This window comes from Sphaeramia orbicularis, chromosome 11, assembly GCF_902148855.1.
Source record: "Sphaeramia orbicularis chromosome 11, fSphaOr1.1, whole genome shotgun sequence".
NCBI classification, from domain to species: Eukaryota; Metazoa; Chordata; class Actinopteri; order Kurtiformes; family Apogonidae; genus Sphaeramia; species Sphaeramia orbicularis.
The window spans coordinates 46,963,208-46,988,733 of record NC_043967.1 but is presented as its reverse complement, the minus strand read 5'-3'; the positions used below and the strand labels follow the sequence as shown (position 1 = coordinate 46,988,733).

At 34.7% G+C, this 25,526-nt stretch overlaps 1 protein-coding gene across 3 annotated transcripts in view; it reads right to left on the bottom strand.

The window, feature by feature from the left end:
• hcn3 (hyperpolarization activated cyclic nucleotide-gated potassium channel 3) overlaps positions 1–9,025 on the bottom strand; it is a 35,752-nt gene extending 26,727 nt beyond the window's left edge. Inside the window, exons 1-2 of one of the 3 annotated variants that reach the window (XM_030147510.1) lie at positions 8,824–9,025; positions 8,121–8,737 (exon numbers count right to left, since the gene is read on the bottom strand). In XM_030147510.1, coding sequence (XP_030003370.1) covers positions 8,121–8,584 — 464 coding nt within the window. In that variant the 5' untranslated portion in view covers positions 8,585–8,737; positions 8,824–9,025. The remainder of the gene's footprint in view (positions 1–8,120; positions 8,738–8,823) is intronic. The other 2 variants (XM_030147508.1, XM_030147509.1) reach the window with 2 other exon arrangements.
• Positions 9,026–25,526: the final 16,501 nt, after the last annotated feature.

Genomic DNA, 25,526 nt, shown 5'->3' with positions numbered 1-25,526 from the left:
TTGGAAAAATTGAATCTGTCACATGCAGCATGATCGGCTGAAAACTGCATGCTTTCAAGGGAGGTTTATGGGGGATCAGGGACGAGGTGAGCATCACGTGAGGGCAGACGGGGCAAGCATGTACTTCCGCTTTGTGTGGAAATAATAGTTTAGCGCAGTTTAGTAACAACAATATGGTAAATGTTACTAAAAATAAGGCTGTTTGGATGGACTTCATCTTTGTTATATATGATTTCCAAGAATTTTCATGTATTTTTTTTAATTATTGCAGTGATTGTAGCCTATATTACCTCATTATCATCAGATTATTACCCTTTAACATCACAATATTAGCAAATTTAATCCCAATATTTGCTGATATAACCATTTTACTCATATCACACGACCATTTTGCTGCGTTTAAATGCATTTCCACATTATTATAGAGATCTTCAGTCAGTAGTTCCTATTTCTGAGTGACTTGGTAAAGATTGAAATAATATCTATATATAGGAAAATAACAGTTTTTTTAACACAAAGTCACTTGTCAACCCATTAAACTTCACATCCTGCTGCATTCTGATACAAAACAATTATTTGCCAATCATTATTTGCTGCGCAATAAAGATTTGACAAGAAATTTATGTGCCTCCCCCCCATGTATTTATTTATTTATTAGTTTGTTTGTTTTTTTGTTTCTTTATTTTGTTTTGTTTTGTTCCATGTTTAGTGGTAGTTTGTATGTACACTACAACAAAAACTTAAGAATATTTTAAATTTTTGGGCTATTTTTTTTCAGTTGGGATTCTTGGCAGCGCTTCTTACTTTTTTGTGTGTGAATTGAATTGAAGCACATTTTTTTAAATGACCAGACATAGTTTATTAACAAATGACAAAAATGACAAAAAAAATGACCAAAAAAGAAATATCCTTAACTTTTTGTTTGTAGTGTTTGTGGGAAGGGTGGGTGGGAGGGGATCTGGTAGGTTAAACTAAGAAAAATTCAAGACACTGCATCTAAAATGGATTATATATTGCTTTTCCTTTCTTGAATAATAATAATAATAATAAAAAAGATTTGACAAGAAAATATTGACTATTCTGGAAAATAGTTGAATAGTACAGATTTTTCCCCCAGAAATTAGTGAGCAATTGGTTAAAGATAACACCTTCAGCACCTCTTTCATCAATTTTTCAAAGGGTTGGTTTCAGTCTGATTATTGCAAAGTGACTGTTGAATATAATTATTTGATGTTTACTCATATCACACGACCATTTTGCTGCGTTTAAATGACAAATGACAACAAAAGACACTTATTCAGCTCATATGAGATCAACAGTGTGAGTAAATATCAAATATCAAACTGTTTCCTGGTGTTATTACTTGGTTAATTATAATGGCATTGACTGGAAATGTTTATTGATACTAAAATATTGATACCTTGGCTTTGATATCAACTCTTAAAAACTCTTTTTGATACCAGAAAAAAAAGAAAATTAAAATGGTTGAGTTTTATTTCTCAGATCTTCATCATTTTTCTAACGTCAGAGCAGTTTCTTTAAATACAAAACTATGAATTCTTTAACTCCAGAGTGGTTTATCTTGAGTCTTCAGTTTCAGCGGGTTAGTTTTATGTTCCCACACCCTGGCATTTTTCCACTGTTTCCACTGTTGATCAGTCTAAGAAATAAACCTATTTGCCACAACTTGAGGCTGTCTGTTTACAGGTTTACTCTATACTTTCTCCAGTCACCCCATGAGGAACAGCAGCCAGGAGCGAATCAGTCATCAGGTGGTACCAACTAGGGCTGTGGATTGGCAAGAATCTGGCCATACGATACAAATCACAATACTAGGATCACGATACGATATATCACGATATATCATAATACTGTTAAAAAGGCAATTTTTTTTTTGTTTGTTTCTTTTTTAACCCTTTCATGCATGAATTATGAGAACCTTACTCAAGATTTTTTTCCTGTGTTTTAATTCCTCTTTAGGCATGAAAAAAAAAAAAAAAACGCCATTGAAATCTTTTTTTATGAACCTATTTTTCACGGAGTTGCAAAAATGTCCACTCAGCCCGAAACCATGTATTTAATTTTTGAATCAAAGAAACATGCATTTACTGACATACTGTGTGAAAACTATGGAATTTTTTTATTTATTTATTTTTTTAACCTGTCTTGTCTGGCAGCATCCTAACAGCAGAATGGTAGTCTGGCTGCTTTTTTGTGCTGAACAAATTTGTTTTGCCAAGGGAAACTTCAGTTGAGGCTCCTCTTGATATTCTACCGTCTTTATTATGAGTTTTGTTGAATCACATTCCGGACCTGACAACGAAACCTGTGTTTACTGACATACTGTGTGAAAACTCTGATTTTTTTTTTTTTTTTTTTTTTTTAAATGCTGCTTATCTGATGTTTTGTCATTTTAAGATACTCTAATACTAGTTATTACCCACTTTATGGAGAGAATATGCAAAAAAAAAAAAGTTAAAAAAAAAAAAAGCCTGTTAATTACAGTCTAATAATAATAACAAGCAATTGATTTACACTCCAACATGTTAGTGCAGATCAGGTTTATCAAGAACAGCAAAGTTACAGTAATGGTTCCAATGCCGGTGTATGGGATGATCCACTGTGTTGGCTGATCTGGAACTAAAACAAAAAAAACCATGAATATACAAGAGAACAGCTGGAGAAGAACTGTCCCCTGGAGTGACCACTGTGCATGAAAGGGTTAAAAATGATTATTTCCTGGACGAATTAAAGTACACCAGCAATATGCACAAATACTAAGCACTATTTTTTTTTTTTTTTTTTTTTTTTTTATCACAACAGGATCTAGTGCTATATCCCGAAATGTTCCTGTGTTCAAACTTCAATTATATTTTACAGACATTACAGTTTAAGATCCTGTTCAAATGTTCATATTCTATCAGTTCAGAACTAACATCAGAACATTAGTTTTGTGCAATCCAACAAAGGAACTAACATCTGCCTCTAAGACGGTAAAAAGTGCTTTTAGGATGCTTCAAATAACCATTATTTAATAAAACAGTGTTAAATATTAATAAACAAAATAAACAAAAATGAACCTCCGTCATATCTGCATTTGAATAAATACCTGAAAATATTGATACAGTACTTTTTAATATCAAAACAGTATTGTGAAATGAAATATCGCGATATATTGCAGAACCGATATTTTCTAACACCCCCAGTACTAACGTAACATCATTTATATAAAACCAGTTTGTGTTGCATTCACTGACACTAAGAAGATTTACTCCTTTGGTAGTGAAGTTTGGCCTGTACTACTTATCCTTTACAACATTGTTTTTTTTTTTTCCCTAATTTTGATCTTAGCTTTACTCATTATTTTTGGTTACATGGTGATGCTGTTGCACTTAATTTGCTTTAGTGTCAAATATATCTCTAAACTGCTGTTTTTAATAGTGCTATATATGTAAAGATTATTATTATTTTTACTATTATACATTTTTGTCCATATTTGGGCATACAAATGCAATCCCAAAAGCACTATAAGCAAATTGAGAATCTATTACTCCTATTATATTGTTACCAAGCTGGGTAAAGAACAGTACTTTTATGGAATTAGTGTGCTTTCATAACTAATTTCAGTACCTAAGGAGTAAATCTAACCAATGTTTTTTAACAGGAAGCATGTATGAGTTAATAGACAAGTTGTGGTGCTGTAGAAAGGTTTACTTTTTAATCCATAAAGACCCAAACATCCATCGTCGACCAAAAGCATCTATTGATCTAAACTGTTGATCCACTAATCCTATCAATACATGTAAATAATTGGTGTAAAATACAGTTTGTCGTCTTTTCATGGTCATCAGATATGACCCATTTGGAAGATCAGAGGCTCCGCAGTTACCATGGAAACACCATCATCTTCTACAACATTAATTCGCTAGTAAAACCCATAGAGTTAGATCAATGACAGTGGATGGAGACACTTGTATTTACATTTAATTATTGATATCTTTGCTGAAAAAGTCCCTTTTTCTTCCATTTTCTCTGTTTCTGATATAATAACCCTGAACTTTATTCTGAACTTTTTATGAACATCTACATGAATAGTTAATTAAATATAAGAAATTACCAGATTTTCACTGAAAAAATGCAAAATACACAGAATAATACTATGATAAATGATGATAAATCACTTAAGTAAAGGTTAAATGCAGAGAAAAAAATAATTTGGGAATGGCCACAAAAGTAGCACTGGGTTTTTTGGGGTTAAGAGGAAGCTTTCTTGTGGTAACCCTTCCAAATAAGCCAAATTTTTTCAGTCTTTTTTTAATGTTATTGTCATGAACTTTAACATTTAACATGCAAACTAAGGTCAGTTTTTTCTGTTTTGATATAATAACCTTTGAATTTACGCTGAGCTTTTATGAACATCTACATGATCAATCAATTAAACATAACAAAACAGATGATTTTCACTGGAAAAAATGCAAAATTCAGAGGATAATATTATAATAAATGGTGATAAATCACTTAGGAAAGGTTAAATTAAGAGAAAAAATCATTTGGGAACTGCCACAAAAGTCACACTAGGTCCTTATGGGTTAAAACTGCACAAAAATGAAATTAAGGAGCAAAATAAAACCTAATATTTTCTTCCGTTTTCTCTGTTTCTGGTATAATAACCCTAAACTTTAATCTGAGCTTTTTATGAACATCTACATGAATAGTTTATTAAATATAAGAAATTACCAGATTTTCACTCAAAAATGCAAAATACAGAGAATAATACTATGATAAATGATGATAAATCACTTAAGTAAAGGTTAAATGCAGAGAAAAAATAATTTAGGAATGGCCACAAAAGTAGCACTGGGTTTTTTGGGGTTAAGAGGAAGCTTTCTCGTGGAAACCCTTCCAAATAAGCCAAATTTTTTCAGTCTTTTTTTTTTTTTTTTTATGTTATTGTCATGAACTTTAACATTTAACATGCAAACTAAGGTCAGTTTTTTCTGTTTTGATACAATAACCTTTGAATTTACACTGAGCTTTTATGAACATCCACATGATCAATCAATTAAACATAACAAAACAGATGATTTTCACCTAGAAAAAAATGCAAAATTCAGAGGATAATAGTATAATAAATTGTGATAAATCACTTAAGAAAGGTTAAATTAAGAGAAAAGGTCATTTGGGAACTGCCACAAAAGTTACACTGGGTCCTTATGGGTTAAGAATGAAAACTGTTCTAAATGTGTGGGAAATTTAGGAGTTTTTAATGCTTATTTATTAATTTACCTAAATCCATTTGATGTTTTCATAACGAAAACTGATATTGTATTAAATTACATGAAATAATCACAAAGCATGTAATTAATTATATTTGTTACAAACTGAAAACCTTAATAATTATATACTTTGTTGTCATTAAAGGCGGAATAACTTTTAAAATGTTTGCAGATATATTCCTCTTTTTATTCCTATTCATACACATCAGGTACAGTGATTACATACTGAGCCCCAGTTACATTTTATGCATCAACAATGAATCACATTGTCACATTTCAGAAGGCGATTCCAAATCTATAAGGAAAAGTTTATATTAATGCCTGAATGGGATTAAAAGAATTGAGGTAACATTTAACATGCAAACTAAGGTCAGTTTTTTCTGTTTTGATATAATAACCTGTGAATTTACTCTGAGCTTTTATGAACATCTACATGATCAATCAATTAAACATAAGAAAATAAATGATTTTCACTGGAAAAAATGCAAAATTCAGAGGATAATAGTATAATAAATGATGATAAATCACTTAGGAAAGGTTAAATTGAGAGAAAAAAACATTTGGGAACTGACAAAAAAGTCACACTGGATCCTTATGGGTTAAAACTGCACAAAAATGAAATTAAGAAGCAAAATAAAACCTAATATTTTCTTCAGTTTTCTCTGTTTCTGATATAATAACCCTCAACTTTAATCTGAGCTTTTTATGAACATCTACATGAATAGTTGATTAAATATAAGAAATTACTAGATTTTCACTGAAAAAATGCAAAATACACAGAATAATACTATGATAAATGATGATAAATCACTTAAGTAAAGGTTAAATGCAGAGAAAAAAACATTTGGGAACGGCCACAAAAGTAGCACTGGGTTTTTTTGGGTTAAAAGGAAGCTTTCTCATGGAAACCTTTCCAAACTAGCCAAATTTGTTCAGTCTTTTTTTTTTTTTTTAATGTTATTGTCATGAACTTTAACAATTGAGGTCATTTTTTTCTGTTTTGATGTAATAACCTGTGAATTTACTTTGAGCTTTTATGAATATCTACATGATCAATTAACTAAACATAAGAAAACAGATCATTTTCACTGGAAAAAATGCAAAATTCAGAGGATAATAGTATAATAAATGATGATAAATCACTTAGGAAAGGTTAAATTGAGAGAAAAAAACATTTGGGAACTGACAAAAAAGTCACACTGGATCCTTATGGGTTAAAACTGCACAAAAATGAAATTAAGAAGCAAAATAAAACCTAATATTTTCTTCAGTTTTCTCTGTTTCTGATATAATAACCCTCAACTTTAATCTGAGCTTTTTATGAACATCTACATGAATAGTTGATTAAATATAAGAAATTACTAGATTTTCACTGAAAAAATGCAAAATACACAGAATAATGCTATGATAAATGATGATAAATCACTTAAGTAAAGGTTAAATGCAGAGAAAAAAACATTTGGGAACGGCCACAAAAGTAGCACTGGGTTTTTTTGGGTTAAAAGGAAGCTTTCTCATGGAAACCTTTCCAAACTAGCCAAATTTGTTCAGTCTTTTTTTTTTTTTTTTAATGTTATTGTCATGAACTTTAACAATTGAGGTCATTTTTTTCTGTTTTGATGTAATAACCTGTGAATTTACTTTGAGCTTTTATGAATATCTACATGATCAATTAACTAAACATAAGAAAACAGATCATTTTCACTGGAAAAAATGCAAAATTCAGAGGATAATAGTATAATAAATGATGACAAATCACTTAGGAAAGGTTAAATTGAGAGAAAAAGTCATTTGGGAAGTGACACAAAAGTCACACTGGGTCGTTATTGGTTAAAACTGCACAAAAATGAAATTAAGAAGCAAAATAAAACCTAAATCATGACTAAAGCATATAAAGATAGTAATATTAGGATGATCTCAGCATTATATAAAGCCTTAATAAATCTCGATAAGCAAACAACTTACTATGTAAAAGTGAAATGGGAAAGAGAATTTGACATAGAAATTGATGATATAGATTGGTTAAACATGTGGAAATTACATCATACAACTACTAGCTCTCGGACATGGAGGGAATTTGCCTGGAAAAACCTTATAAGATTTTTTTATTACACCCAAGTTTAAAAGTAAACAGTTCCAGAGGCATCAGGAATGTTGGAGAGAATGCGGGGAGATGGATGTTGACCATTCTCATGTTTTTTGGAAACGTTCAAAACTTTCGGAATATTGGGAAATGATCTGCAATGTCCTATGTCAAGTATTAGGATACATAATTCCAAAGAAACCTGAAATTCTTTATTTATGCAACTTTGGTGATGGCACTATATGTGAATACGATAAATACTTGGTAAAGGTGATGTTGATAGCTGCAAAAAAAATGTATAACAAGGAATTGGGGGAAGATGAACGTACCATCAAAGGATCAATGGATAAATACGATTGAGGACATATTTCTAATGGAAAAACTAACGCACAGATTGAGACTACAAGAACCACAAATGAACAAAAAGTGAAAAAAATGGAAATTATATAAGCAAAATAATTGATAAGACTGTGCTACCCAGACTTTTTTTTAATGTTGTTGTGTTTTCTTTTTGTTGTTGTTCTTTTAAAACTAATAAAATCTAAGTTCCAAAAAAAAAAAAAAAAAAAAAAGAAAAATAAAACCTAATATTTGCCCATTTGCAAGTGACACAACTTTCTTTTAAACCACTTTTGACACCAGAACCAGTCGATAAGAAGCAGACCTACTCAGTTACAAGGTAAAGTACCCAAACTTTCCTTGATTGAACTCAAATTGGGACATTTTGTGAACTACGAGGCATGTGTTTTCCTCAGTTTTACCTGAAGTCACTGTAGGGGTGGATGATCCAGACTCCGAAGGACTTAACCCTGGCCTGTTCTGCTGCTACACCTTTATGGCTGCCAAACATCCGCAGGGAGAACTTGTTGACCCCCGGCTGCAGCATGGAGCCAAACTGCCTCTGGAAGTATGTGGACTGGTCCTGGGGGAATTCATCGGCCCCACTTCCTTCTGCCACTGCGTTGGTGTCCAGCAGCCCGTCGGGGTCTGCTGCGTAGTCATCATTATGAGTCTGGACCAGGGAGAAGAGTGTCCTGGTCACATCGCTCCTCTTGTCTGTCTTTGGGGAGGGGGTCGCTGGGGGGGTCGTCCTCTGAGATCCACTTCTCCACCTGGAGAAGCGGAGGCTGCTCCAGCTTCGATACCTGGGGGTTTCTGGTTTGTGACCTGGACTCTCAGCTCCAGTGACTCTTTTTTCTTCTACAGTCTTGGAGGGACTGGCCATTTTCACACCTTACACTTCAAACTCTGCAACACCCCTCTGGTTTGGCTTGTGGAAACCTGCTTGATTGGAAAGTTCAGTCAATAAAAAAGCTCCCTGGAGACTCCATTTTCCATTAGCTTAAAGGAAATAAAATAAAATAAAATAAAAAAAAAACTGGGAAAAAAATGTTTTATGAGGCTGCAAAAGTGGAAAAAACTGCAAAAATAAAAACTCAAGTGACACCAAAGCAACTAGAAAACACCATCAAGTAGCAGGATTTCACCTTTAACACATGCACAGTGCAGTTAGAATAAAAACAGTGGCTTTTCCATGCAGAAGTCCTCATATGAACCCGTGAAAAGTTCCATTAGCAGCAGCAGCAGCAGCAGATGAATGAAGTCCTGGAGCCTCAGAGGAGCCTGGTCCCGTCTGACCAGGACTGGACAGACGCTCAGTAGCCTTCAGTAATCGGCTTGTTGGTATAACTGCGTCCATTCACCTCTCTGCTCTTCCTCCTCCCCCTCCCTCCCCCTCCCTCCCCCTCCCTCCCTCTCCCTCCTCCCTCTCCCTCCTCCTCCTCCCTCCTCCTCCCTCCCACTATGGACCGACAGGAGTGTGGGAGGTCATGCAGCCGCAGGTCATGTTGCGCCTGCAGGACGGGAAGTGTCGGGTCAACGGCACCGAAAACACCATGAATTACTCATACACGGTCAGATGGTCCAGAGGGAAAGGTAAAGTAACAGGGCTTAAATGCCAAGGAAAGAAAACAGGAAATACTGTCAACTCTACTGTGTGTAAAAAAAAAAAAAAAAAAAAAAAAAAAAAGTATTATTATGGAAACTTTTAAAAGAAAAAAAAGTAGATATTGTCATTGTCATTACACAGCGCATGTTTCTGTGTTACTTTCAGCCGCAGATGCAAAAATCCATATTGTGCAAATACACTGTGCATTGCGTTAACTGTGCATGTGGCAAATAATACTTAAATCCTTATCTAATCTGTCTTATCTTTAAAAATGCAATGAGCTTTAAGATGCGTTGTGATTAAAAATAAAATAAACACTCGAAAAAAGCTGCGTACATATGATTAACCCATAAAGACCCACTGCTACTTTTGTGGCAGTTTCCAAATGAGTTTTTCTCTATTTCTACCTTTCTTAAGTGATTTATCACAAATTTTTTTCATAATATTATCCTTTATATTTTGCATTTTTTGGTGTAAATAGTGTATTTTCCTATATTTAATTCACAGATCATATAGATGTTCATGAACTCTCAGAGTAAATTCAAAGTTAATTAAATTAAAACAGGGAAAAATGTAGAAAAAGTGACTTTTTCAGCAAAGATATTACTAATTGACTGTAAAAACATGCATGTCCATCCACTGTCATTGATCCAACTCCATGGGTTTTACTGGTGAATCAATGTTGTAAAGGATGACTGTGTTTCCACAGTAACTATGGAGCCTCTGAATGTCCACATGGGTCATATCTGATGACCATGAAAAGACGAATATTTATGTGTGATACAAATATGGTCTACACTTGCACAAATTATTTTTACAATCTCTTTTTTTTTTTCGTGTGTTCAAAACTTTTCTTCAGCTTTGTATGTATTGTATTGTATGTTTGTATATCAAATGTAATATATGTAATGTATTTTACACCAATTATTTACATGTATTGATAGGTTTAATGGATCAACAGGTGTTAGACGGTTTAGATCTGTAGGTGGTTTGTGTCACCAGTGGGTGTTTGGGTCTTTATGGGTTAAGAGGAGACAAATATGTCTGATATTTAAAAAATGCAATGATCTTTAACCCTTTCATACATGACTTATGAGAACCTTAATCGAGATTTTTTTCCTGAGTGTTTTTTCAATGCCTAAAGAGGAATAAAAATACTCAGGAAAAAATCTCGAAAAAACAATGTGACTGAAAATTTTTTTATTAACCTATTTTTCATGGAGTTGCAAAAATGTCCACTCAGCTGGTTACCATGCGTTTAGTTTTTGAAGCAAAGAACCATGTATTTACTGACATACTGTGTGAAAACTATGAAATATATCCATTTTTTTTTACATTGTTAATTGGATGTTTTGTCACATTTTAACATACTCTAATACTAGTTATTACTCAATTTATGGAGATAATATGCAAAAAAAAAACAAAACAAACTTTTGGTTGTTCATTGCAATCTAATAACAATAACATTTTTACACTTAAACATATTAGTGCAGATCAGGTTTATCTAGAACAGTAAAGTTACAGTAATGGAATGAATTGCAGTGTATGGGATGGTGCATAATCGTCCAATGTGTCAGCTGATATGGAACTAAAACAACGAAACCCATGAATATACAAGAGAACAGCTGTAGAATAACTGTCCGCTGTAGTGACCAGTATGCATGAAAGGGTTAAGGTGCAGAGTGTTTAAAAATAAAACAGAGAATCAAAAAAGCTGCATACACATGATTAAGAGTATACAAGTTTGATATTTACCTCCACCAGTATGGGATAAGGTTTAAGCCAAAAAGAATTTGAACATGTGGAAGAGATTTGTATCTGTAAAAAAGATTTGTAGCTGAAGAAAAGTTTTGAACACACCAAAAAAAAAAAAGAGATTGTAAAAATAATTTGTGCAAGTGTAGACCATATTTGTATCATTGGGAATGTTTTGTTCACGTTTAACTAAATCTGATAGAGGCACAACTCTGCCACCCTCAGGTGTAACGCTGAAGTTACAGGTTACAAAACTCAAGTTACGGGTTACAAAACTCAAGTTACGGGTTATAAAACTCAAGTTACGGGTTACAAAACTCAAGTTACGGGTTATAAAACTCAAGTTACGGGTTATAAAACTCAAGTTACGGGTTACAGAACTCAAGTTACGGGTTACAAAACTCAAGTTACGGGTTACAGAACTCAAGTTACGGGTTACAAAACTCAAGTTACGGGTTACAGAACTCAAGTTACGGGTTACAGAACTCAAGTTACGGGTTATAAAACTCAAGTTACGGGTTACAAAACTCAAGTTACGGGTTATAAAACTTGAGTTACGGGTTGTAAACTCAAGTTACGGGTTACAGAACTCAAGTTACGGGTTACAAAACTCAAGTTACGGGTTACAGAACTCAAGTTACGGGTTATAAAACTCAAGTTACGGGTTACAAAACTCAAGTTACGGGTTACAAAACTCAAGTTACGGGTTATAAAACTTGAGTTACGGGTTATAAAACTCAAGTTACGGGTTACAAAACTCAAGTTACGGGTTACAAAACTCAAGTTACGGGTTACAAAACTCAAGTTACGGGTTATAAAACTTGAGTTACGGGTTATAAACTCTAGTTACAGGTTACAGAACTCAAGTTACAGGTTACAAAACTCAAGTTACAGGTTACAGAACTCAAGTTACGGGTTACAAAACTCAAGTTATGTGTTACAAAACTCAAGTTACGTGTTACAAAACTCAAGTTATGTGTTACAAAACTCAAGTTACGTGTTACAAAACTCAAGTTACGTGTTACAAAACTCAAGTTACAGGTTATAAAACTCAAGTTACAGGTTACAAAACTCAAGTTACGGGTTACAAAACTCAAGTTACTAATTATGAATTTTGGCCTTGTTCTGATGTGTATCCGAGCGAATAACCAATCAGAGCGTTATTCACTGACCTGCCAATCAACGTTACCCCACCTATATGCAACTTGAGTTTTATAACCCGTAACTTGAGTTTTGTAACCTGTAACTTGAGTTTTGTAACCCGTAACTTCAGCGTTGCACCTGAGGGTGGCAGAGTTGTGCCTCTATCAGATTTAGTTATACATGTGAGCAAAACATTCCCAATGAACCCAGTGTATGGTCTACACTTGCACAAATTATTTTTACAACCTCTTTTTTTTTTTTTTTTTTTTTTTTTTTTACGCATGTTCAAAACTTTTCTTCAGCTATAAATCTTTATTACAGATACAAATCTCTTCCACACGTTCAACCTCTTTTTGGTTTAAATCTAATAACATACGCCTGGAGGTATTTTGATCACTTTGCTTTGTGTGCGTGCGTGTTTGTTTGATGGTAGCAAGATAACTCAAAAAGTTATGGAGGGATTTTCATGAAATTTTCAGGAAATGTTGATACTGACACAAGGAACAAATGATTAAATTTTGGTGGTTGTGATCGGGGGGGGGGGGGGGGGGGGGGGGGGGACGACAAGGAATCATTAGTTCCTTGTGCCAATATCAACATTTCCTGAAAATTTCATGAAAATCCCTCCATAACGTTTTGAGTTATCTTGCTAACAAACAAACAAACACGAACAGGGGGCAGATCTGTCTCCGAGTGCTTTTCTTGTTAAAAATGCAATGATCTTTAAGGTACAGACTGATTAAAAATAAAATAGAGAATCAAAAAAGCTGCATACACATGATTAAGAGTATACAAATAAATATGTCTGATCTTTAAAAATGCAATTATCTTTAAAAGCAAAAAAAAAAGAAAAAAAAAAAACCCAACATATATAGGAATAAGAGAATACATATAATACATACAATAAGAGAAGTGCATAGCAAAGTAAAACATGTAAAAAACATAATGAACACAAACATTCTTTCAGTAAAAACAAAAAAAAAAGATCAAAATCATGAATACATGATTCCAGTGTTGCACCATTTAGAGTCTGGTCATATGAGCATGATGTAAAAGCATGAAGGACTGTAAACATCTTTGAATAACAGTTTTTTTTTTAAAAAGGGATTTGTTTTTTGGAAAAAAAAAAAAAGGAAAAAAAATGGTAAAGTTACAACAAAACAAAAGAATGAGAGAGAATAGAGAGACAATGAGGAGGAAAAAAACATGAATTTGCAAGAAACATCAGACATTTATAAGAAAATATGGAAAATAAGATACAGATAGAACACAGTAATGCCTTTCAGAGTTGTTTGGAAAGAAGTATGCATCCAGTTATTTAATTATTATTAAATATTGCTTCATTTTTAATCATAAATGGCATATTTATTTATTGTATGTAAGTTGTCTTAATTGTATGTAAGTTTTATACCCTGTTAGTTCATTTGTGTTGTACTGATGTGCCTCTTGGTCAGGTCTCCCTCGAAAAAGACATTTTATCTCAAGGGACTTCCTGGTTAAATAAAGGTAAACTAACTAACTAACTAACTAACTAACTAACTAACTAACTAACTAACTAACTAACTAACTAACTAAGTAAATAAGTAAATAAATAAATAAAGGCTGTAGTTTTTGTTTTTTTTATGTTCCTGCATCAAAACTAACAAATATTTTGAGAGTGACACAAATTTAGGTTTTTCTAGCTGTGACACTTTGGTATTTTTTAGCTGTTTTTTTTTCTCATGTTTCTGACATAAAATGAAAAACACTTCTAAGCCTTTTAGTTGGAAAGACATCCCATTTTTGCAAACACTCAAAATGTGTCACTACTGTACAGTCTGTCCATGACTGTACTTGCTTCGATTTAAACAAACCTTGTGGTTTTGTTGTGGAACCCTACAGAGGTTTCTTCATTTATTACAGGTAAATCTGGTTTGTTGTTTACATCCACTCTTATTACATAATTAAAGCTTCAATGCACAATATTTATAATGTCATTGAGCTAAAATTCTGCTGTTATTGGTCTGAGACTTCTGCACCTTGTCTGGACTCTGGTTTCAGGCTGTAGAAAATCAGCTCCGTGACGGGGTGGGGTGGGGGTGTGACTGATTGCTTTAATTACCGATCATTGATCAGATTTCATCAGACATGACTCTGCTGTGTGCATTTGGAAAAGTGGCTTCACTCTTCCACAACAGCATGAAATGACATCAGGTCATTCTATATTTATGGCCTGTTTAGTCTTTTGATTTTGCCTGAGAGGAGAGAGCGGCATGAGGAGGGTGTGTCAGCTATAAATATTGCATCTGCTGAACTGTTGAGGTTGAGCTGCAGTTTAGTTTGTTTTCCATGTGTTTGTGCAGGAGGCTGTTTGTGGTGAGGAGGTGAGAAAGCCTGCTGGTCTGGAGTGCACAGAGCTCTAGCATGGAAACTATACATTAACCGAAGACAGTGGTTTTCAACCTTGGGGTCGGGACCCTATGTGGAGTCACCTGGAATTCAAATGGGGTTGCCTGAAATTTCTAGTAATTGATTAAAAAAAAAAAAAAAAAAAAAAAAAAAAATTACTAACAAAAAATATATGGTGAGTTGAGAGAGACAATCCCAATCCATAAAAGACATGACAAACTGTGAAGCTGAAACTGAAGCACTGTGGTTCTGTTTATCTTTCAAATGTTCATTGCGGTCGGTTTCAGATGCTGCAGCTCTTTCAGAATTCATAGTTTGAGTTCTTGTTTGTTCAGTATTAATTGTCAGCCTTATAAATCCAAGCTGAACTGACTGTACATATCCTGACCAAGGAAAATAAAATCCTCACTTTGTAATAATAATAATAATAATAATGGATTAGATTTATATAGCGCTTTTCTATGAACGCATACTCAAAGCGCGTACAGAGGATCCATTATTCATTCACTCACATTCTCCCTCTGGTGGTGCTAAACTACATCTATATCCACAGCTGTCCTGGGGCAGACTGATGGAAGCGTGGCTGCCAGTCTGTGCCTACAGCCCCTCCAACCACCACCAAACATTCATACACCAGTGTGAGCAGCAGCACTGGAGGCAAGGAGGATAAAGTGTCTTGCCCAAGGACACAACAGCACATGGACAGAGTGGGATTCAAACCGCCAACCCTTCGGTTATTGGACGACCCACTCTACCATCTGAGCCATGGCTGCCCATCATAATCTCACATACTTGTACGAATATTCTTTCCTACCTTTAATTATTTTTATCTTGTATTATCATCTTTTTTTAATTTTGTGTTATTACTAAGTTATTGCCAGTTATTTATTATTTATTTATTTAAATTTATTTGAGAGTGCAAGAAGCTCATATAATGAAATAAAAACATAGTTTAAAAGCAGTGGCGGCTGCTCGTCTTTCAGAGAGGGGAAGTTCATTGTGGGCTTACATAAAAAAAATGGTCGTCATTTAAACATAAATTCGTCCCTCTGTTCCTTTTTAAGAAAATGCTCAGTGACCTTATCGTACCAAGTAAACAAGAAAATGCTGAAATTATGTTAAATTGAAACAAGGAAGTACAATGAGTGTGTTTTATTTACAGCAAGAAATGAGCAAGTAATTTCGTAGTGGTTTCTCTCTTGATTTCACAGCAGAATGCACGACGGTATTAAACTGAACTGTGTCAGTGAAGGAGAAGATCTGAAAATATCTGTCAATTAAACGGGATTCAGCCTTTCAACTGATCCTCCAATCAGCACATGGAATCCCAGCGTCCAGCCCGGCTAAGCTCCGCCCACAGCTCCATTCACCCCCAGAGATGCCTGGCGTCCGGGGGAGGGACAACATCATGGCATTCATCCAATTACCGTCCAGTTTTGAGGGAATGACAAAAACTGTTCCACTCAGTCCCATTGAAGTGCATGGACACTGAGCGTCTACGGGCAAATGCACTGAGCAGAGATCAAATGAGAAAACAGCGCAACGGGAATGTATGAGAAGTGAACAACATGGAGTCTGTTGATTTGTGATAAAGCTGATACTGAACGAACTCGTCTGTGAGATGAGCGTGTTCTAACACATTTAGAGTCAATGAAATGTCAACACAACCGTACAGATTTAACCATTTAATTTTCGTAATTTTAGGGGAAGCTGAGCTTCCCTTACAGTCTATGAGAAATGGCCTCTGTTTAAAAAAGTCAGGCTTTGATGGTCAGGTATGCACAAAACTGTCTTCACTTAAAAAATGTAAACATGTAGCTCTTACTTAGATACTGTCTGGAATATTTTCTGTCTTCTACTTTTTGACTTCTACAATTATAGTATTTACATGTTTGAGGTTAGTTTTGTTTGTTTTGTTCAGCTTACAGTAAAAAATCCACAACGGCTTAGTCTTTTATAGACAAAAACCCTTGTATTTCTATTCACTCAGATAATAGTTGACATTTTTATCAATTAATAAAGTAAAATCATCACAAATAGTTTTTTTATAGGTCAGATTATTTTCTCTCTTTGTTATCTGTTGTGTCAGTGGCTCATGTTATTGAAGTGGAGTCAGTTCTTGGAATTCTTGTCCAGATTTTTCCATCTGCTCCGTCTGATCTTGGCATCAGACATAAGGGATCAACCTGTCCCTGAATTTGGCAGGATCTGAATCTGTGTGAGTTCCTGCCTGTATATTCACATATTTAAGCCTAGGTGGCTGACGTCGCTCAGTGGTGCCCTCAGCGGTGGTTCCTCCTGTCGGGTCAGTCTCCAAATCATTATGTGGACTCCCATGGATCACATTTCCCCTTTGTCATTCCCGGACTCTAAAGTGGCAGGTGTCAGGTTCACATTTACACCAGTGACCAGTGACACTCACAGCAACACTTGAGAAGCTCCAGTCATAGTTACTGGGTCACATTGAGTATACATGCGCCTTGGTTAAGTTTAGTGTTACTGATTTCACAGTCAATAAATGGTTCAGTTATCAGTTAGTACCAGAACCATACAAGGAGTTCACAGTTTTTGCAGACAGACACTAAAGCTGTGCAAATGAGGCAAAAATATAGCGTGTAATTAACAAAGTAAACTGCAAAGCAAACAATGTCATGGTGTGTGTGTGTTGTGTGTATAGATGCAAATTATGGAATATTCATCTACCCATTTTCTTGTGCTTATCTGGGTCCAATGTGATATCATGAAATTGTGTAAATATACCCACCACTTTTAATTGGTGTGTTATCTGTACGCATTATAAACTTTCTGGGCCGCATCTACTAAAGGTTTGCATGTATTAAAACATGTGCAAACTCACTGCACACGCAAAAAAATGTACAAACAGATTTACTAACAGTGCGCAATAAGGGTTGCGTCTTTCAAAGGTGCAAAATGGCGAGTCTGCATCCAGTTAGTACGTTTGACACAATGAATATACAGTATGGGGCGTTTACATGCAATTGTGTGTGTGCTGGGAGGAGAAAATGTAAATATATTAATTTAGCACACACAGAGTGATTTATCAAACCTGAAAGCAATTTTGCTCCTGGAAACTATGTCTATATGTAACATGTCTCAGAAGGAGGAGCAAACAGGTTGGATGCATACTTGCGCACACATGGAAGTGGTTAGGACACATCAAGATGATGAAACGAGATGGAGAGAACGCATTTTTCACCCTGGTGTGAACATTTTTGGAGTGACGGAAGAAAAAATTATTGAGATGTATGCACCCCCCCAACACACACTTTATGGGAATCTTTTCCACTACTGATGATTGTGATTAAAAATATGCACCGACATTAGGCTACAGTGTCACAAAATTATGTGTGCCTGACAGTCATTTAATCCAACAGCCCCCACAGACCCCCCACCTCTAAAATGAAAAACAAAATAAGTGAATGAATGAGTCATGCAATACCTTCTATGACAAAACTCTTCCAACGTTACATTTCCTTGTGTCTGGATCATTTCAGCGCACTGTCCTGTTAAGGCACCACACTCGGCGTGGACCCTAATGCAACAAGACTCTTAGGTTCAGTGGTTTAAGGGATTTATTTAACAAAAATTCAAAAGTACAAAAATGGATGAACAGAAAGAGGAAGCACAACACGCTCTACAATAAACCTAAAAAAACCCTAATGAACTGAAAGAGGAAGCACAAAGTACTCTATACTGAACTAAAAAGCCTGAGGGAGATAACACGTGGGACAAGATTCAAGATACTTATCACTAGGAGATCTTCACATGAACACAGAAATGACACACTGACAACAGACAAAGGGAGAGGGGAGAATATATAGCAAAGGTAGGGGTGGGCAATTACAGGAGGAACACCAGGTGCAGGCAGTGATGGGATTAGGGAAGACAAAGACCAGACTGACAGAGTGCAAACTAAACAGGAAGGCGACCACCATCACCAAAACAAAACAGGAAGAGACAAAAACCAAAACCCCTAAACTAAATCAACATAAACGTCGACGCATGACATGTCACCATTAATGCTGGTGTATCCCAGAGCACTTCAGCACACACAAAACCCTCATTTAAACAGGGCGGTCTGCAAGACTTTGCACCTGTTGACATTTGCACAAGCAGTCTTAGTAAATCACCTGCAAACTGCCGTTCCACCCCACACGCAAAATTCTAGATTGCACACGCAAATTAGGGATTTGGGATCTTAGTAGAACCGGCCCTCTGTGTGTATGTTCACGCTGCGTCAAATACCACCCACTGAGGGTTAGGGTTAGGATTATGTGTAATCTTGGCACAAATTGGCATGTGATCAAATGGCGTTGAATAACACGTGAAAGGGCAAAAATGCCACAAGAACTGGCATGACATACAACACAATTTCATGAGATCAGTCTGTCGAGATCCGTCTGGATCACAGGGGCGGATCCATCCATCCATCCACCCATCCATCCACCCATCCATCCATCCATCCTTCCCTCCTCTCCCCTGTCACCTCCTATACCTCCTCTATGGAAACACCAAGGCATGTCTTTGCCAGATTTATTTATTTCACCTTTATTTAACCAGGTAAATTAGCTGAAAACTGATTCTCATTTTCAATAGAACTCCTCACCTCATCTCTAATGGACGGCCCAGCCCCTCTGTGGAGGAAACTCCTGTCTAACACTTCAATCCACGGTCTGGTTCTTTCAGTCGTTACCCACAGTAAGAATGTAGATCGACCAGTAAGTTGCGAGCTTTGTTTTTTGCCTCAGTTCCCTCTTCATCACTGCTGACGCTGCCCCAGTCCACCTGTAGAGCTCCCCCTCCCTCCATCCATCCCTCACTCATGAAGACACAAAGATGTTTGCAAATAAACCTCATTGTAAAAAAACAAGAGCAAAATCTTTGGTTAAACATGACTGGATTTTTCTGGGGCTTTTCACAAACTTCAATCTGCTTAAAAAAAAAAAAAAATCTTAATGCCATTAAATGGATATTGGTCTGTTTTATTACAAATGCTAATGATGGACAGATCCTTCAGATGCTATATTCATGAAGTTGCACACAGCCTCTTTTGTGATTCCAATCACATCATCAATACTAATGTATCTGTGAGACCCCACATACCTTAATTCATACAATTATGTAATATTTAAGCCATTATTGCACCAGGTTTCAGACCTGCCTGAAACACATTAAAAGCTATAGATTATTTTGACTGACATTTTACAACACCGTGTTTAAACCATGTCTGGTCTTGGTTTGGACTTGATCTGAACTCAAAGTCTTAAGTCTTGATCCGCTCTGCTCTCAGTCATGGTGTTTAGGTGTGTCTGATGATGACACTGAACTATAGAATAATAATTCACTGTTCTTCTTTTAAAGGTATAGTTCATTCTGTCTTTAAGGTGAGAACAGAACAGTGATATTTTTTTCTCCATTGTAAATAAAGTGGAATTCAGGTTAAAAAAAAAAAGGATTAATTACAACATAGATATGACTGCACATAGTGATTTATATTTCTGCTTGATTTGAATGGTTTCATCACTGTTTATTTATCTCATAAAAACACATACATGCACAGTGAGAGAAACATTAATGTCTTAATCGGTCCTGATTTTAAAAAAAAAATCACATCATTTTAAACAAAAGAAATCACATGCAGTGACAAGTATTTTTTAATGATGAACTGATACAAATACATAATACAAAACATGAAAATTTCAACAGATTTAGACCAGGCAAGTTCAATATTTATAAAATGGAAACCCAATCAACACTGTAAGTGTAAAAAAAAATGTTGCTTTGTGTATTTGTTTTGCAAAAACACTAAGTGCATTGAAAAACAAGAGGGAACTTAAATTAAAATACCTTTATTTAAAAGAGCTAAACAAGTACAGTTGAACCTAGAAGAACCAAGAAGAAGAATGAGGACCTGAGACAACGAGAACTTACACAAACACATTTAAAAAATATATTATGCATTCAGTTAATAGGTGGATTTTACATTGCAACTAAACTATTCATGCTGTAATAATTCATGTTATTGGAACCAACTTGGTTCAAACTTGAAGTAATAATTTTCTGTATGACTAAATGTGACTCATTCTTCTTTAACTGTGCCTCAGATGATTGAGGTTTGATTGATACACACCTGTATTAAAGTCTCATGCATTATCTCTTTTTTTTTTTTTTTTTTAATTCTCTCTTTATTGAAAGAATTCAGATGTTTTTTTTTTTTTCATACATTGAAAAAACAAACAAATACACAAACTATGCACATCCAGATAATGGGTGTAAAAAAACCCAAAACAAAAACATTCACAGCAGCTCATCATGGTCCTGGCATACAGGATCTCAAAGTAAAGAATCAATGCATAAATAAAGATAAACAAAAACATAAAAACATATTTCCTTCAGAGGATTTTTGGGTTCATATTCATGCATTCATCTCAGCAAAATCAGATCTCAGAGGCTTTACATATCTCACCCATCCCTCCCAGTGTTGCACAAAAACATCCATCTTCAAATTTCCAGTGAAGGTTATTCTTTCCATCCTATAAATTCCCAGTCTCATGAATTATTTCAGTTGTGTTATAGTTTAGACTTTGGACATTATAACACCTTGACTCTTCTGTTGTATGACCCAATATCTGCCTTCAGCAGTCAGACACAAGGTTCCACGTTTGACTCTGGATTACTGTGGTATACAAAGGCGGGCTCAGTGAGTGCAGGGCGCTGAGGTGCTGTGGTTCTGCAAAACAAGGACAAATCATCACTTCTGTACGAAGTTCCACAAATCTTTGAACCTTGAAGTTTATTTTGAACATAAGAAGAAACAAAACACAACGGTAAACAAAAGGCAAAGAGAAACCACAAATTTAAACTGAATATTCCAGAGCAGTGGTTCTCAAACTTTTTACAGTGGAGTACCCCCTGAAAAATACTTTTTTATCTCTCTCTTTAACTGTCACTTCAGCATTTTTGATTGAAAAAAAATTGGCAAAATTTGTTCCTGTGCCAAAGGTGTCTGTTTATATTTTAAAAACTTTGTAAACAAACAACATATATTTAACTGTAATATATAAAAAAAAACAACACATTTTATAAAGTGTCCTCTTTCATTGATAAGAAAAATAAATAAACTGGTCATTAATTAATAAATGAACCTTTCATCAACAAAAATAATTACTTAGCTTCTCAAATAAACTCATGTTGAATAATATAAAATAGAAATGTTCTTAAAATGTTACCAAAGCTTCAACAAGATGATTGATAATAAAACTATTATATGAATGTATTTATTGTGTTTTATATTTCAACATTAATTCTCACTATTTATTTTGTATTCAGTACATGATGACTGATTTAACCTCCTAAGACCCAGGACATGTCAGCAAAGTACAAACTTTTTTGTTTTTTATTAAATAAGTGCCTATATTGGAAACATCATGATGCAACAGTTTTTTCAGATACAGTTTTAAAAATTTTTATGGAATGTCCTTTGTGGTGGACAGTTTTCTTTTTTGTTTTGTATAAAGTTGTGAAACTCTTGTCCACAAATGAGGACAGTGGGTCTTAGGAGGTTAATGTATTTTTCCAAAAAAATGCCAAGTACCCCTGAGGGTACGTGTACCCCACTTTGGGAACCCCTGTTCCAGTGCATTGAAGGCAATAAGCCAACCAAAAAAAAATAAATAAATAAAGAACCAAATGTTCAACCGCCTCATTGTGGCTCCTCGACAATACTTTATGTCTGAAATGGAATAGGAAGAAGCCGAGCTGATAATTTCCTCCCCCAAATTTACACAACTAACATCTACAGTTTATTAAAAAAAAGAGGACAGGTCAGTACGAGGTTACTGGGAAAGAGCTCAAGTTATAACATACCATAGAAAACATAAGAACACAAAACAAACAGACGTATTTCCTTCTTTAAACACTTCCATCACCATCTTAGGTTAAACTGCTGTTCCTCATCCTTATATTTCTTTAACAATTGTATTTTACATATTCCTTTAAACTGATATTTATGTTTTTACTTTGCTTTATTTCATCTTATGGTTTATTCGGATGTAGCTCTGCAAAACTGAGAAAAAATGAAAAAAAAAAACAAAAAGCAAAATACAGAGAATAATACTATAATGAGTGATCAGAAATCATTGAAGTAAAGGTTAAATACAAATAAAAGTTTTTATGGGTTAAGAGGAAGCTGTCTTGTGGAAACCCATCCGAACAAAACAAATTTGGTCAGTCTTTTTTTTAAATGTTACTGTCATGAATTTTAATATTTAACATTCTAACTAAGGTCTGTAGAGAGCATTGAACAATCCACTGGTGAATAATATTTCTAACTGTAGAATGATGGACTTAGAAATAGCCTTAGAACCTACTAAGACCCCTTCACAGTTGCAACTAAAAAAAAAAAGTAAGACTCAATTTGTCACTGAAATATGAAATACGAGGGGGGGGGGGGGGGGGGGGGGGGGGCTGAAAAGTTCATAGCCTCACTAAGAAGAAGTTATTCCACAGCAATGAAACTTGGCATACATTAAATTCAACCTCTCCTGATACTAACTGCATGGTTTCCTTCCAGATAAACCCACAATGGATAAAAAATTTAGGACTTTGAAAAGTAGTACCAGAGACATTTGGTGAACCATTCGTCTTATCAAATGTCTGCAGAAAAAGGGGTTAGCCCCCAAAGACCTTCATGCTGACATGGTTGCTATAGGGGATGATGCTCCAGCTTTATCAACTGTGCAACACAGGGAAGAGGAATTCAAGAGGGGTAGGGAGAACGAGGGAGGGGTGAAAAGCAAGCATTTTCATGAAATATCTGTAGTGCTACTATTCAAAGTCCTAAATTATTTATCCAATGTGGGTTTATCTGGAAGGAAAGCATGCAGTTAGTATCAGGAAAGGTTGAATTTAAAGTATGCCAAGTTTCATTGCTGTGGAAGAACTCCTTCTTAGTCAGGCTATGAACTTTTCAGCGCCCCCTTGTACTCTGGAGAGTAAAGTGCATTTAAACTTACCATTTATCATTGTTTTTCTACAGTGTTGGATGGAGTCTCACATAGTTTCCTGCAAAAACAAAATTCACAAAATAATTTTGCTGTTATTGCAACATGCATGTTCTGTATTAGCAAATGTTATTTTTTTTGGATAATAAACTCTCATTTGACTTACGACACAATCGCGCTTTTCTTCACGTAATTACATATTATACTGCTTTTTGCGAGTTCTTCCTCCAGCTTCTTTTTGTCACTGTTCCAGGCGTCAACGGGTCCTACGGCACAGAGACAGAAAAGGCAGAGAAAAGTCCAGTTCATTTAGTAATTCCTCCATCTTGCCACAGGATGGCAGCAACCAAAAGGTAAATATATATGAAGCACTATCTTACCTTTAATTTTATTTAGTTCGTTCTCTATTTGTTGCATTTCATGTTGTTTCTTTTCCTGCAATGAATCCAACAGTGTGAGTCAGAATCAGGGGTGGAAGATGTTTTCAGTGTGAGTTCCACAGGCAAAACCAAACTTAAACTAAAAAAGTAAAAGCTGTTATTTTATTGTGTAGTAAAATTCCACTGTCTTACTATTAAATGCACTGTTTCTGGATTAAATGAACTGCAACATTAGTGTCTATGTAACATTTCTTTTCTGAATTTGTTTAGGGTTGAGCTCATTTAAACAACTTTATAAACTATTGGTAATTTAATCAGCAGCAATGCATTATGTTTAATAAGATCATCATATGGGTGAAGACAAGGGAAGGTTAACATCTGATCAAAAAAATTAAATTACAATAATCTACACCAAACTTATATTTTTGGGAGGTAATTACTAATGTACCTTGAAATGAGAAAAAAATTCAACAAATATGAAGAGTTTTATGAGAGTGAATGTTGGAAAGTGAGAAAGTTTTCTGCCGTCATTCTGGGTTCATTTTATAAACTCTCATAAATAAACTAAATTCATTCCAAATACATTAATATTTGACTATTATATTATTTTTGTCATATTCCAAACACATAGTGTTTAAAATTAATAAATGCATTAATCTATGCAAAATACATTTGAATATAATGTTAATATTATTTGTATGTGGTAAATATTGCAAAAAAAAGAAAATGTATATGATAATGATAATTGAAGTAAAAAATGTTTAATTTGATATTTACTTTTGTTGTCCATCTGTGACACTGCCATTTGTCCAAACTCTTGCGATTTAGGTATGATAAAATATTTTTTTCCTCTAACCAATTATTCGGTTGTAAAATAGAGGGTTTAATGTATACACTGAATACATTTTAGGATGAAAATGTCAGAAGAACTTCACTTTTGAGAACTTTGTCATTCTTGCAAAAAAATATCCGTTCATTTTTTGTCCATCCGTGGTGCAGTAGTTTTTGATATTTTTCATTTAAAAATATTTGACACTAAATTTTGCCCTTTGAGTATGTTTAAGATGGCATTTAGACCTTTACAATTATGTGGAATATTTGTCTTAACCGCCTAAGACCCAGGACATGTCAGCAAAGTACAAGCTTTTTTGTTTTTTATTAAATAACTGCCTATATTAGAAACATCATGATGCAACAGTTTTTAAAATTTTTATGGAATGTCCTTTGTGGTGGACAGTTTTCTTTTCTTTTCTTTTTTTTTTTGTATAAAGTTGTGAAACTCTTGTCCACAAATGTGTACAGTGGGTCCTAGGAAGTTAAACTTGTCTGGTTCAAAAGTTATGAATCAAAAAGTAGTGGACTGTCCATCTGTGACCTCCTTGACCTTCACCCATATGTTTATAGTTTTGCAGGCCTGTGACAACCTAAAAAAAAAAATTAAAAATCCACATTTCATAATTTCATTAAAACAGGCATGTTTCCAGGTGGATAAGGATGCGCTGTCTGACACACACAGGAAGTACGACCATA